Source organism: Debaryomyces hansenii, assembly GCF_000006445.2.
Source record: "Debaryomyces hansenii CBS767 chromosome C complete sequence".
NCBI classification, from domain to species: domain Eukaryota; kingdom Fungi; phylum Ascomycota; class Pichiomycetes; order Serinales; family Debaryomycetaceae; genus Debaryomyces; species Debaryomyces hansenii.
The window spans coordinates 1,473,499-1,488,397 of NC_006045.2; the positions used below are offsets into that span (position 1 = coordinate 1,473,499).

The 14,899-nt window shown below is 37.7% G+C and overlaps 7 protein-coding genes across 7 annotated transcripts; 5 read left to right on the forward strand and 2 right to left on the reverse strand. All coding sequences in view use genetic code 12, as the record gives it.

The window, feature by feature from the left end:
- Positions 1–154: 154 nt before the first annotated feature.
- On the forward strand, positions 155–3,127 carry DEHA2C16764g (DEHA2C16764p; the record flags this gene model as incomplete). Its single annotated transcript, XM_458417.1, has 1 exon — positions 155–3,127. The coding sequence occupies one exon, from the start codon at positions 155–157 to the stop codon at positions 3,125–3,127; it is 2,973 nt and encodes a 990-aa protein (XP_458417.2).
- An 87-nt stretch (positions 3,128–3,214) lies between these two features.
- DEHA2C16786g (DEHA2C16786p) lies at positions 3,215–4,030 on the reverse strand (the record flags this gene model as incomplete). The annotated part of the gene is made up of 1 exon (XM_458418.1): positions 3,215–4,030. The coding sequence occupies one exon, from the start codon at positions 4,028–4,030 to the stop codon at positions 3,215–3,217; it is 816 nt and encodes a 271-aa protein (XP_458418.2).
- Positions 4,031–5,893: 1,863 nt separating this feature from the next.
- DEHA2C16808g (DEHA2C16808p) lies at positions 5,894–8,224 on the forward strand (the record flags this gene model as incomplete). Its single annotated transcript, XM_002770182.1, has 1 exon — positions 5,894–8,224. One exon carries the CDS (start codon positions 5,894–5,896, stop codon positions 8,222–8,224), a length of 2,331 nt encoding a protein of 776 aa, XP_002770228.1.
- Positions 8,225–8,557: 333 nt separating this feature from the next.
- Positions 8,558–9,289, forward strand: DEHA2C16830g (DEHA2C16830p; the record flags this gene model as incomplete). The annotated part of the gene is made up of 1 exon (XM_458420.1): positions 8,558–9,289. The coding sequence occupies one exon, from the start codon at positions 8,558–8,560 to the stop codon at positions 9,287–9,289; it is 732 nt and encodes a 243-aa protein (XP_458420.1).
- Positions 9,290–9,723: 434 nt separating this feature from the next.
- On the forward strand, positions 9,724–10,848 carry DEHA2C16852g (DEHA2C16852p; the record flags this gene model as incomplete). Its single annotated transcript, XM_458421.1, has 1 exon — positions 9,724–10,848. One exon carries the CDS (start codon positions 9,724–9,726, stop codon positions 10,846–10,848), a length of 1,125 nt encoding a protein of 374 aa, XP_458421.1.
- An 81-nt stretch (positions 10,849–10,929) lies between these two features.
- Positions 10,930–12,411, reverse strand: DEHA2C16874g (DEHA2C16874p; the record flags this gene model as incomplete). Its single annotated transcript, XM_458422.1, has 1 exon — positions 10,930–12,411. One exon carries the CDS (start codon positions 12,409–12,411, stop codon positions 10,930–10,932), a length of 1,482 nt encoding a protein of 493 aa, XP_458422.2.
- A 193-nt stretch (positions 12,412–12,604) lies between these two features.
- On the forward strand, positions 12,605–14,884 carry DEHA2C16896g (DEHA2C16896p; the record flags this gene model as incomplete). The annotated part of the gene is made up of 1 exon (XM_458423.1): positions 12,605–14,884. The coding sequence occupies one exon, from the start codon at positions 12,605–12,607 to the stop codon at positions 14,882–14,884; it is 2,280 nt and encodes a 759-aa protein (XP_458423.2).
- Between the last annotated feature and the right edge of the window lie 15 nt (positions 14,885–14,899).

The window sequence follows — 14,899 nt, forward strand, 5'->3', positions numbered from 1 at the left end:
TTTAATGAATTTTTAAGTCTTTACCGGAAGCTATTTTTGATCTGATAGTTACTTTTTGTGTCATAATAAAAATATAAAGGTTCATTTTTTTTCACATAGATTTTTGATTTAGAGTTCCTTAGATAGATTGTAAATACTTGAATACTTTTGTGATATGGAAGAAAAAGTAACGTCTCAAGAGCTGCTGTCTCGAGTAACACCAGAACTTGATGAAGAAAGGAATATATTAAATTCTGTATCCAATGGGGTCAGTCTGCAAAATATTCATACGCAGCAAAATGCCTCAGATGGATTGGAGTCACTAGAAGAAGATACAGATGACCTCGATTACACGTCGTCGTCAGATGAATATGAGCTTGAAGAAAATGATGAGTCGTTATCCACAACTATAATGCATGAGATTCAAGAGGGAACATACACATGCTTGGTATGCATATCTGAAATAGATCCCTTCTCAAAAGTCTGGTCTTGTGATAACTGCTATCGTGTATACGACTTAGAGTGTATTAAGGATTGGGCAATTAGAGGGTCATCAAAAGATCAGTCGAGAAAAACTTGGAAGTGTCCTTCTTGTAATGTGGAAACGAAGAAAATACCTAAGAAGTTTTCTTGCTGGTGTGGAAAATCTAACAACCCGGCACCAAATCCTTTAAATCCTTTCAGTTGTGGTAACCCGTGCAACGAGCCATATGCTAATTGTATTCACAATTGTAGTTCTGTTTGCCACCCAGGCAAACATCCAGTTTGTGGTGCAATCGGACCGGTTATGAAATGTAAGTGTGGTAAGTTCGAAAGACAATTACCGTGCTTAATTACTCCTTATGAGCATAGTTGGAGATGTGAATCTCCTTGTGATACTGTCGTATGTAATTTGGGCCATAAGTGTGCAATTGGTGAATGTCATCTGGGTTTCTGTGGCCAATGTCAAGAAATTCTTAAAGCAAAATGTTACTGTGGCAAAGAAGAAATGGATATCAAATGTTATAACCGTGCTCCAATGAACTGTACCACACTATCAGGAGATATGAGCTGGATTGGTGAAAGCAATTGTTCTAATTTAACAACTGTTTATTACGATTGTGCTATTCATTTTGAAGAGATTGAATGTCAACCGTTACCTACAACTACCAAAGTATGTGATTTTTCACCATCTAATATCAATACCTGTTATTGTGGAAAAACAATTGTAGATTCCTCGAGAAGAACAAAATGTACCGATCCAGTCCCAGAATGTGACTCAGTATGTGGCAAGACACTTAAATGTGGCTGTAAGTGTTTGTTAAAATGTCATTCGGGTGAATGTATTTGCTACAATATTATAGAGGAAAAATGCTCATGTGAAAACTATTCCTATTTAGTTCCATGTCAATTTCTCCAACAAGGTTACAAACCAAAATGTAATCATAAGTGTCCCGTTTTGCTAAACTGCCGGAAACATGTTCATAAGGAAGTGTGCTGTCCTTATGAACAAACTGCTCTTAAACGTGAAAGAGTTAAGAAGAAGGCTATTAGAAATAGAGTTCGTTCAAATTTTAATAATGATGAAGAATTAATGACGATGGAGCCAATACATATTTGCACACGTACATGTAATAGGTTGAAGCTGTGCGGAGAGCATTATTGTGAAGCTTTATGCCATAGTGGAACTTGTGGAGTATGCTTGGAGTCATCAAATGAGGATCTAGTTTGTCACTGTGGTAGAACTGTAATTCCTGCCCCAGTTCGATGCGGCACCAAAATAACTTGTCATTATCAATGTGTAAGAGAAAAAGAATGTGGACATAGCCCTGAGCCACATGAGTGTCATGATGATATTGTTGGCTGCCCAAAATGTACTAAATTAGTGTCGAAGGAATGTGAATGTGGTACGAAGAGTGATATTCCAAATATCTTGTGCTCTCAGAAAAACGTCTCTTGTGGTACAGTTTGTAAGGTTCTGAAGAATTGTGGTCATCCATGTATGAGGGTATGTTCTAGTGATTGTACAAAGAGAAATACGCATGCTTCATCAACGTTATGCCAATCAGCCTGCCGTAAGAGAAGAAATATATGTCCTCATTATTGTCATTTAAAATGCCATTATAATAAAACTGGAAAATCGTCTAGATGCGATGCGACGGTTTGTTCTGATCCTGTTACAATATCATGCGCATGTGGACGCATAGTGAGATCAGTTCCATGTGGCAGTTCTTTGGACGAGGATACAAAAATAGGCACTATTTTAGAATGTGACGAAGAATGTGAGAAAAAGAAGAAAGATATTGAATTGAGAGAAGCATTGGATTTATCAGATGACGAGTTATCACTCTTGTCGGATATACCTTATCTGGAAAATTTAATGAACGTATATGAAAGACAAACAACTTGGTGTGCTCGCATCGAAAGTACCTTACGGGATTTTATCGTAGGTTATCAAAATAACAATTCTGAAATTGAAGGTGCACTAGCATTTGATAAAAGGTTACGCCAGTTTCCACCTATGACAACCCCTCAAAGAGCGTTTATAGAAGATCTAGCTTCTAGCTACAAATTATATACGGAGCAGCAGGATTCAGGATCAAACCAATCCATATTTGTTGTTATAACAGAATCAACCGAATTACCAGAACTCACGATAAGTAAGGCAGTTTTACATAAACAGGAAATTTTATTGGAGGCATCAAAAGCTGATAGATTAAAGCAAAAGGATATAGATGATGCTCTATTCAATGCTTTAATAATTCAAGATGTATTTTTTGGAATTGTTAAAGATGAATTAGATAAGGAATTGAATAGCGTGGTTGATTCATTCAGGATAGAAGATCCTACTTTACAGTGGATGAAAGAATCAACATATGTATTTTATTCGAAAAGCAATTTCCAAACTATAGATATAAAGGGTGAAAATGATTTGTATTTATTGATGAAGTCATTCCGCAAAGTTTTAAGAGAAAAATCTTTAGCTTTTGATTGTAAATTATGTTTACTTGATGACACAGCTAACTATATTCTAAAAATTGACGAAAAAAATTCACATGCGCCGAGAGTGGATGATGAATCCATTATATCAGAAATATCAATGAACGGCCAAAACAATCGATTTAATTTATTAGGTGAATCGGAACCTGAAGAATCTAAAGAAGCATAACTACATAAAAATAAAATTTGTATTTGTATTTATATTTGTATTTTAATGAAATTGTATGATACAGTAATTTAATGACGATGTATTAGCCTATTCTTGGGTGACTTTATCAGATTCAGATGAATTTGAAGAGTTGGCATTAGGCTCCTCTGAAACTGCAGTTCTTTCAGAAGAACTCTTATGTTTTCTTCTTCTTTTTGTTTTTGGCTCCAAATTATCTTTGCTATCTTGGTTGGACTTAGTGTCTGTATTGGTAGCTTTCTTTTTCTTCATGCTAAGAGGATTTGGTTCTTTTGGCCCCTTTCTTTTTTTCGTAGGTGCACCTTCTGTTCCTTCTATTCCTTCAGTTTTAAGCTTTTCGTGCTTATCAACTTTCCCAACTTTCAGATCGTTCAAGCCACCAGTTAACTTTTTACGTTCAACAGAATTAGAATAGGTTGTAGTGGCCTCAGACATAGGTTCCATGACCATTACAGATCTATTCATATAAATCAAGGGTACACCAGGAACCCTGCTCAATTTGTTTCTCAACAGCTTATCTTGTGTAGCTACTAAGTACCTATGCTTATTCTCGCCATTAATATCGACTATAGATCTAATACATTCTGATGATGGGATAGGATTGGAAGGTGGATGGTTACAACGTCTTCTTTCAAACAGCTTAGCAATACTAATCGCATCTTGATTATTTGTCTTATACAATGCCTCAATCGAACATTGCGTTATCATTGGTTTTGTTTCCCCTTGTATGGTACGGTTCAATCCCTTAGCAATATCAAAGGATGCCTTTTCACAATTCAAAATTATTTCATCGTCAACGATAGTTTGAAAAGGTTCTCTGAATTTGAAAGTATGTAAGTATACATTCATCTGTTTCTTGTAAGCCTTAGCTCTCTTTTGTCTCATTGAATAGTATTTACAGTCTCTTCTGTATCGAATTGGTGATATCTTGTAAGATCTCTTCTGCCATAATTTTTCAGAGATGAGTATATTTCGCGACGACGCTCAAAACCGAGAAACATTTATCAAATAAGAAGCTTGAACTTAGCATATAGAAGCTTGTGTTAATACATTTGAAAAATGAAAAGAGATGATTAGTATTAGTGGCATTAGTGTCATGTTAGCAATAATAGAGCTGGTCTCGGAAATACGTAAGAGTAATATTATAAGAAAATAAGTAAAACGGTAGATTCCTCTTAGAGGGTGTGAGGCATCAGACGAGTTTACCTTTTGTTAAGTGAGCTTAATCCCGTCTTATTAGACAATACTCTACTCTCGTGAAATTGTGATAATTAATTATCGCATCATGTGGGTCAACTAAGAGGATTTCCGCCTTGGGTCTGTCACGAAAGAAATGATTGATTTGGGTGACTACTGACATAGGAAAAAATCCCTCTGGGATGGTGTGTTAATGCAAACATGGAATAGAATGGGGATCAGAAATAGAGAAATTTAACACGAAAACCCATAACGAACAATCACCCAATCACAAGATTTGGGATGTCATTTTGCAATTTAGATTGCTGATGCCACTGATGACAGACATGAGTTATCTAGGGAAGTCGTAGAATCGGTAGCCAAACCCGCAATATACCTACCTGCATTGTAGTCCACATTTGATTGCAGACAATTATAACAAGAAGCTATTGTTCTCAATCGCGAGAAATGAAATTGCTATTTGGTGATAATCGTTCAATGAATTCATCATATATTCACAAACTCGTCTTTGGATTAATATCAGCTCTTGATTGACTAAGATATAACATATATGACTCAAGAAACTATTTTAATTTGAACTTCACGAACTCCAAGCTTGGATGCTATAATTTTTACTTTCCCGTTTTTAAGAATATATCCGATATGCGCAGTTATGCATAATCGCATTTATATACTATCAAACAATTGCAGTATTAAGAGCCTTATTCTCCTTTGTCTTTGTAAGTATCACCTTAGTGACGAACACCGTGTCCTAAATATAACCTTATCTCCTTCAAATTATAGTTGATAGAAAGAAGTGGAGCCGTTCAGTAAATAAACCTGGTATCATCTTATTAGTTACACCTAGCATTGAACGGCCCTTATCGCGTCACCGGTCCATATCTCTTATCACGTATTCTATGATACAGAGAATGGTTGGCAACATTGATAGTGTATATTGCTGATGGATAGTAATATGCTTCGAATAATTCGTATGCTATGATTCGATTATAATGCAAACTGACACCGCGCATTGCATACATTTGGTGCCGTACATAAAAGGCCCAGGAATCAAAAAGTTGAATCCTTTATCCGGCCGACGATAATCACACCCATAGCTGAATTCGGAAATTTCTTCTTGATAATCTGATATTACGAATTATAAAAGAGTACAGGCAATGAAACTGTCCAATAATAGAATAATATTCTTGATTCTCCAAAAAGCTGGGGCTCATATATACACATGAAGTATAATAGAACCAACCAAATTTTGGAGTAAGAATTTAGTGACATTAATTATTTTATGGCCGTGCAATAGGATAATGCATGAAGCATACTTCCTTGAAAAGCTTATTGATATGCACTGGGGCCATTGCAACTCACGGCTACTAAATTCAAAGATAAACGAAATCAGACTAATCACGTTAAGTGATTAAATTCTTATCAAATATTCTTCATAAATGTTCCCCAGTTTATATAAATATCGTCAGATCTAGTTCATTTCAACTCCCAATCATCTTTTACTTCAACTAATTTAGTGGTTAGTTAAAGCACAGTAGAGTATTGATAAGGATGGAAAAACTCAAAAACGCATTATCCAAGGATCATGGCATAGAGATCGAGAGCAAGAACGTCAACGAAATCGAGTCGGCTGAAGAGCATGTATTAATGGCATCAAAATCTCAGGAGTTTGACCCCGTTACTTCCAGACTTGAGGAGGTTATTCTTGATGACGACTATGCTGCAGTTACGGTCGAAGATGATTCACCATACGCCGAAGTTAGAGCATCTGTTCCAAGTAGTGACGATGCCGACTTACCCCAGAATACAATTAGAATGTGGATTCTTGGTATGATATTAAATACCATTGGTTCTGCTTTGAATTTGTTGTTCTCACTTCACTCTCCACAGATCATTCTTACTACTCTTGTTACTTCCCTTCTCGCTTGGCCGATTGGTATGGCATGGGCAAGGTTCATACCAAATATCAAAATATTTGGTACACCATTAAATCCAGGTCCATTTAATATCAAGGAGCACACTATTATTGTTATTATGGCAAACGTTTCGTTTGGTGGTGGTGCTGCCTATGCAACTGATATTTTGTTGTCACAAAATAAGTTCTATGAACAAGATTTTGGATGGGGTTTCGACTTACTTGCAATCTGGTCTACCCAATGTATTGGGTTTGCATTGGGTGGTTTAGCTCGTAGAGTCTTGGTATACCCTGCTTCCATGATCTGGCCACAAAATTTAGTTACGGTTACCTTCTTAACTAATTTGCACGTTAACAGTAACCACGTCGCTGACGGCTGGAAAATCTCAAGATTATATTTCTTTGCCTTAATTGGTATCTGTTCATTCCTTTGGTACTGGTTTCCAAATTATATTTTCCAAGCATTATCCTGGTTTGCGTTTCCTACTTGGATAGCACCAAAAAATGTGATTGTTAACCAGGTATTTGGGGCCAATACCGGATTAGGATTAATTCCTATTACGTTTGATTGGAATCAGATATCAGGATATATCGGCTCCCCATTAATTCCACCAGCAAGTGCTATTGCAACAATTCTTCTTTCGATGGTAACGATTTTCTGGATTATTGTCCCTGCAATACATTATTCTAACACATGGTATGCACAATACTTGCCAATTTCGAGTTCAGGCTCTTATGATAGATACGGGAGTAACTATAATGTTTCAAGAATTATCAACAAAGACACGTTAAGTTTTAATGAGAAGAGTTATAAAAATTATTCTCCTCTTTTCTTATCGACTACATTTGCTATCTCATACGGTTTGTCCTTCGCAGCAATGTTTGCAACATTGGTTCACACGGTTTTATTCCATGGGAAAGATATCATGAGACAATTAAAGCAAAAGGAAAAGCCTGACGTTCATATGAGGTTGATGAGGCAAAATTATAAGGATGTACCTGAATGGTGGTTCCTTATTGTTTTCCTTGTCTTCTTCGGTATATCAATAGTTACCATCAGATGTTGGAATACTGAAATGCCCGTCTACGCATTAATTGTTGCCCTTTTGATTGCAGTTCTCTTCTTACTTCCAGTCGGTGTCATTTTCGCTTTGACTAACATTGGTGTTGGTTTAAACGTTGTCACAGAGTTCATTATTGGATACATGGTCCCCGGTAAGCCATTAGCCATGATGTTTTTCAAAACATACGGGTATATCACCAATAACCAAGCTATCACATTCGTGCAAGACATGAAGTTGGGACATTACATGAAGGTCGCTCCTCGTCTTTTATTCGCAGCACAATTTATTGCTAGTATATGGGGCTCATTAGTTCAAGTAGCCGTATTAAGATGGTCCTATGGTAACATCCCTAATTTGTGTGAAGCTGATCAGGCAAACAACTACACCTGCCCCAATGGTAAAGTATTCTTCAATGCGAGTATCATCTGGGGTGTTATTGGTCCTGAACGTCAATTCTCCCAGGGCCAGATTTACTACGGTTTATTGTTCTTTTTCATCATTGGTGCCCTTTTGCCGCTCATGAACTGGCTTATCTTAAAAAAATGGCCAAATAGTCCTATAAGATGGTTGAACTGGCCCGTTTTCTTCTCCGGTACAGGCTATATCCCTCCTGCAACCCCTTATAACTACTCAGCCTATTGTGCAGTTGGCTTGACCTTCGGTTACTGGATTAAGAGAAGATGGTTCCATTGGTGGTCAAAATACAATTATTCCTTATCTGCCGGCTTAGATATTGGTATGGCTTGGTCCTCCGTCATCATCTTTTTGACAATTTCTTTAACTAAAACTAGTGCACCAAACTGGTGGGGTAATAACGTTATCGAAACCACAATGGACATGACAAGTACTGCAATCAGACAACCATTAGCAGAGGGTGAATGGTTTGGTCCATCTTCGTGGTAAGCGGCTACCATAGGGCAATTATTTTTTCATCTTTTTCTCCTGCTTCACTGTTTTATTCTTTTTCAATTCCGCATAATTCTCTTATATCCTGGCCATAACGATTTCACTCGCTTGTCGTTGTATTTTTTTAATAGGTGTATTCGTTAATTGATTATATTAGTCCCCTAGGACGCTTGATTAGTAAAATTGCAAATGTAGTCACGTGATAATACAATCTGGGAACAGATTACGTAATGCCTAAGAAATTTGAATCTCGAGGACTCTTGAAAATTTTTGGTTAACATGACCCTCTAATATGATCTTAATCTACCAAAAAAATACAATTATATTAAGATGCAAAGGGCTTTATTGAGTTCATTAAGAAGATCCGCAGGTATTCGCTCGGGTGTCAACTCGATGAGAGTTGTGAGACCAACAGTGCTCGCACCAAGAATGTCGATGATTCGTTTTGCTTCTACGGAAGCATCCAAGAAAGAAGGTAAGGAAGATAAAGCGGAAGCTCAGGGTTCTCAAGAGCCAGAAACAGCAGCTGAGACAAATAAGGAAGCCGAGGGTGCCAAGGTTGAAGTCAGCGAGATAGACGAATTGAAGGCTAAATTAACTAAGAAGGACAGAGAATTAGCAGACATGAAAAATCACTATGCAAGAGCCATTGCTGATTTCCGTAACTTACAAGAGTCCACTAAGCTTGAAAAACAAAAGGCCAGAGACTTTGCGTTACAAAAATTCGCTAAGGACTTGTTGGAATCTGTCGATAACTTCGACTTGGCCTTGAATGCAGTCAAAGAAGACACATTGAAGAACAACAGCGAGGTTAAGAACTTGTACGATGGTGTTGACATGACTAGAAATGTCTTTGAGAAGACTTTGGCTAGACACGGAATTGAAAAGGTTGACCCAATTGGCGAACAATTCGACCCAAATCAACATGAAGCTACATTCGAGATTGCCCAACCAGATAAAGAACCAGGCACTGTTTTCCACGTTCAACAAAATGGTTACACTTTGAACTCGAGAGTGTTGAGACCTGCAAAGGTTGGTGTTGTCAAGGACGCTGAAAACTAATGAAAATTCATGTTGTAAATAATGTCTCGTTTGCTATGTTGCATTTCTTTAATATACTAGCCTTATAGCTGCTTTAATTTTCACATTTAAGTATGAAGGTTTTTCGGAAGGTGTGAATTGAGTTTAATCTTAATTCTTCTGCTTCTAGAAATGCCTATTTCATGTCTAGATTATCTTGTATATAATGTTTTTAATGTTACTATATTATACTTTTTCGATTAATTAATAGTCAATTTTCAATTTTCATTATCTAGTATTCAAATCAAGTATCTAGAAGGCCCATATTTTAAGGTGCTTCTGGTTGCATATATCACCGATACGGGACCTGGGACCATATTGCACGTGCCGTGACTCATATTTGATACTGAAAAATCGACAATGTTAAGTACTGAAAGCTTTATTGATCTTGACTAATTGACTTGACCCTATACAAAATGTCCTCAATTATCCGTCGTACTTTCTCTACTTCTACCGCTGCTTTGAAATCCTTAAAAATTGGTTTAATTGCCGGTGATGGTATTGGTCGTGAAGTTATGCCAGCTGGTCAAGCTGTTTTGGAAAACTTACCATCTAAGCACGATTTACAATTTGAATTTGTTAACTTAGACGCTGGTTTTGAGTACTTCCAAAAGAACGGTACTGCCTTACCTCAAGAAACTGTTGACATTTTGCAAAAGGAATGTGACGGTGCTTTGTTCGGTGCAGTATCTTCCCCAACAACCAAGGTGGAAGGCTATTCTTCCCCAATTGTTGCCTTGAGAAAGAAGATGGGTTTATACGCTAACGTCCGTCCAGTTAAGTCTGTTGAAGGTAACGCTAGATCAGTCGATATGGTTATTGTCCGTGAAAACACCGAAGACTTATATATCAAGGAAGAAAAGTCGTACACTAAGGAAGATGGTACCAGGGTTGCCGAAGCCATCAAGAGAATCACTGAAACTGCCACCTCAAGAATTGCTAAGATGGCTTACGACATTGCATTGCAAAGACAAGCTATTAGAAAAGCAAACCCTGGCTTAAAATCCTTACACGAAAAGCCTTCGGTCACCGTTACCCACAAATCTAATGTCTTATCTCAATCTGATGGTTTATTCCGTGAAGTATGTCGTCAAGTTTACGATGAAAATGCTGATAAGTACAAGGATATTGCTCACAAGGAACAAATTGTTGATTCCATGGTCTACCGTATGTTCAGAGAACCAGAAATATTTGATGTTGTTGTTGCTCCAAACTTGTATGGTGACATTTTAAGTGATGGTGCTGCCGCTTTAGTTGGTTCTTTAGGTGTCGTTCCATCTGCCAACGTCGGTGACAACTTCGCTATTGGTGAACCATGCCATGGTTCTGCTCCAGATATCCAAGGTAAGGGTATTTCTAACCCAATTGCTACCATCAGATCTACTGCTTTGATGTTAGAATTTATGGGCTACCCTGAACCAGCTGCTGATATCTACGCTGCCGTTGATGCTAACTTGACTGAAGATAAGATTAAGACTCCAGACTTAGGTGGTTCTTCTAGTACTCAAGAAGTTATCGACGATATTATCAGACGTTTTTAATTCTTAATGTATTTAAACGAGAGGTCTATATATTGTACATATGCAGTGTGTCTGCTTTGAATAAAGAAAAACATGAATCTATTAATCAAATCCCGACCATTCTTCGCCCTGTTCTTCGGTTTCTTCATCTATGTCATTCTCTTCTTTATTTACTTTCTGTCTCTCGGAATCTTCGTCGGATATATCTTTTTTAATAAAGCATGCCGCGAAGAATCCTATTCCTCCATCTTCCTTTGGTGTTGCTCTAACACAACCGCCCGCTAAAGCTTCGCATTCTTCCTCGTTCCCCCCACATACAGCGGTGAATTCTTCTTTCCAACCTCTTTTGGGCCATTCTGAAATAACAATGTCTCTAGAAGCTAACTGCCACCCAGATGCTTTTATTTCCTTATCCATCAATAAGTCAACAACAACCCTTTCGTTTTCATGTGGGTGAATTGAACAGGTGGAATAAACAACCTTTCTGGCTTTTGGAAACAGCAAGGCGTGTTTCATGATTTTGAATTGGAACCCTGCCAACCTATTAAGTCTTTCGGTATCGATCTCTTCCTTTTCTTGTTCTTGCAGTTGTGCATCTTCTATAGCACGTCCAAAAATCCCCGATCCACTACATGATGGATCTACTACAAGGCCTGTAACGCAAGGAAAGTCTTGCGGCTTTGTGGACGTGAAATCAGCATGCGTTATCTGAATCAAGTTCTTATATTTGATTCCAGTGGCTTTTTCGCACATAGTCTTTAGCACCTTCACACGGTTTGAATCCCGTTCAAATGCATACACCACAGAGTCTTCTGATCTGGGTAAATATGATGCACAATGAGTAGTTTTGTTCCCCGGCGCAGCACATGAATCGATGATTTCGATATGGTTATCTGAAGGGTCATCGTTAAGAATATGCGCAGGGAAACAAGAGGCTCTGTCTTGAATGATCACTTCACCCTTAAGGTACGCTGCAGTGGACGTCAACTTCTCCTTAGGATGGATACCGTACAAATTAGGAATATAGTCGTCCGTATATATAAACCCCGTTTCCTTAATCTCAATCGAACTAATCGGCTCTAGCTTAGCAAAAAATGGATGGTCCTGGAAAAACTTCTCTGGTGTCGTCTTAATGGTGTTCACACGGAACCATCTAATAGGTGTCTCATCGTCACTAGATACAGAAGTCGGTAAATCCTCCGCAGACTTCGCCTTATATTTCAATTTAAGTTTAGTAAACTCTGCCTGTAATCTAGTCTTATGCTGCAAGATAGCATCTTTAATAGGATGTTTCCCCAGTTGAATCCTACCTTTAGAATTAAACAACAAGTCATGCACAACAAGCAACAACAAGTTATCACTGATTTTCAATTTCTTGGTTTGGAGTGTCTGTTTTATTTTAGACTTCCGAATAATCGCTTGTATGTGTTCTTTATACTTTAAAGTAGAATAAACCAATGCATAAATGTGTTTTGGAGAGTTCACTAACTTCGCCTCATTAAAAATACGAGACTGCAAGCTTCCACCTATACCCTTTCCTTTATAAGGACTCAAAAATTGCTCCGCTTCAAAGTATAGTTTCATTTTTTCTTGGTAGTCATGATAATAGCTGTGAATTTTTTCGATGAGCCGGGTTTTTATCTTGATCGCGGGTCTGTAGTCGAAAGCATTTTGTGTTCTCTATTGGTTCCTATATTGAATAGTAGGAGTTCATTGTATTTCAATTGTTCTTAATCAACATAAAGGCACCAAGGTGTATTAAATAGCACTCATTATAATGCCGCTACCTCCACTGAATACATATCCACCAGGGACCAAATTGACTGTAGGATCCCATGATATTTCAATCATTAAATACTTATCTGAAGGAGGTTTTGCTCATGTTTACACTTGTCATATAGATCCACCGTTCAGGGGATCGAATATTGCATGTTTGAAGAGGGTAGCAGTTCCGAACAAATTGCAGTTGAATCTTTTGAGACAGGAAGTTGATTCTATGAAGAGATTGAAGGGCAACAAACATATTGTTTCTTATATTGATTCGCATGCGTCGAGACTTGGTAATCCGGGAGGAGGGCATTCGACGACACAGCAGTACGAAGTTTTCGTGTTGATGGAATATTGTTCGAAAAATGGATTGATAGATTATATGAACACTAGGTTGACACACAAGCTTACGGAGCCGGAAATATTGACCATAATGCATGATATAACCATAGGGGTGGCCATGTGCCATCATTTAAAACCACCGTTATTGCATCGAGACATTAAGATTGAGAATGTATTAATTGATTCGAAAGGTGTGTACAAGTTATGTGACTTTGGATCGGCAGTAGGGTATCTTCCCGTACCCAAAAATGCCAAAGAGTTTAGCGAATTGCATGACGACTTAATGCAGCATACAACTCCACAATATAGAGCTCCGGAGATGATTGATTTGTCCAGAGGCTTTCCAATTGACGATAAGCTGGATATCTGGGCGTTGGGGTGCTTTTTATATAAACTTTGTTACTACACAACTCCTTTCGAACTGCCGAGCCATTCCTCGTTGCAAGATATGGAAAAACTGATCCTCAATTGTAGTAACACTTTAAAATTGCCCCACAATCAACCGGGCCTGATTTTCTCATCTAGATTAAAGAATGTTATCAAGTGTTGTTTGAGAGACGATCCTAGGAGAAGACCGAATGCAGTTCAATTATTAGAAGAGATATGCTTAATGAAAGGTATTAAGAAAGTTCCAGATGTTATTCCTTATACTTTGAAGGATCATCATGGTCACAATAAAGCACATCCACATATGGTGAATAACACAAACCATAGATCGCATGATACCGAAGAGAAGGTGCCCGTTTTACCTGAGCGGAGAGAACCTTCTCCCTCCAATCTTTCAGTTGGCCCAAAGAAAAGCAGTGCCAAGCTGGTAGATCCATTTGCAACTATAGATAAATCAAAGATGTTGCAACATTCTGCATCCACGAGTAATAAAATATCAGATAAAAAGACAATTCATAGACCAATGTCAACCTTTATGCCTACGTATACGGCCACGAATGCCAAACCTAAACCTAAACCTAGACCTTTAAGTTATTATATTGAAGATGATCTGATGGGCCGTCAATACAGATCTGGCTCACCGTTACAGACAACGTCTTCTACTACTTCGTTACAGGACTTTATCAAACAACAGATAAATGAAAGTAATGATGATCTATCAACTAAAAGGTTTCAGGATCAAGACCAGAGTACATTGGATTTCTTGAAGAGTAAAGAGGAAGAAACTCAGAAGGGCTTGTCGCTGAGGCAGAACACTGGTGGTAGTATAAAGTTATCGATTAGAAACGGATTAAGAAAAATCAGTACAGGAGGAAGTAGTAACGGCGTTCATGGTAACTATAGTTCTGAAAATTTATCACAAAATAAAAGATCTAGTATTTCTTCTATTAAACAAATATTTACTGGAAATTCATACAAGAAATCAAGCTCTGATGAGCCGAGTGATTCAAGTGAAAGTTTATCGCGTGTCCAATCTCCTCAAGATGAAAGAGCGGCCAAGAAATTATCCATTCAACGTAGAATGCAAATGTTGATGAAAAACAGTAATGATGAGCTGCTTGTCACCAAAACTGCACATGGATATGGTAAATTCACTGATCAAGACGACATAGCTGCAATTAACGATAATAGCACTACCAATTCCTTAGCAAATGAGAAGCATATAGAAACTCGAAATCGAAGTTCAGCTAGCTCTCTGCTTAGTAAAGCTAGACCAGTTCCACCAAAAGTACCTCAGAGTTTGACATCCTCTAAGATTAAACATAGTTTGAATGACCGTGTTACGAAAACTAGAGATAAGCGGTCTACAAAAGATTCACATAAGGATGTGTATAGTTCCAAGAAACCACCACCTAAACCTCAAAAACCTGCTCATTTGAAGTCACCAGAGAATGATACAAACGGTCATGAACGAAAATTGAGTGATGCAAGTACGATTTCTATTCCTGACGTAGATGATTTAGAAAAAGAGTTTTCTAAAAGATTCCCCAGTTATGTCTAATTAATGATATGCATT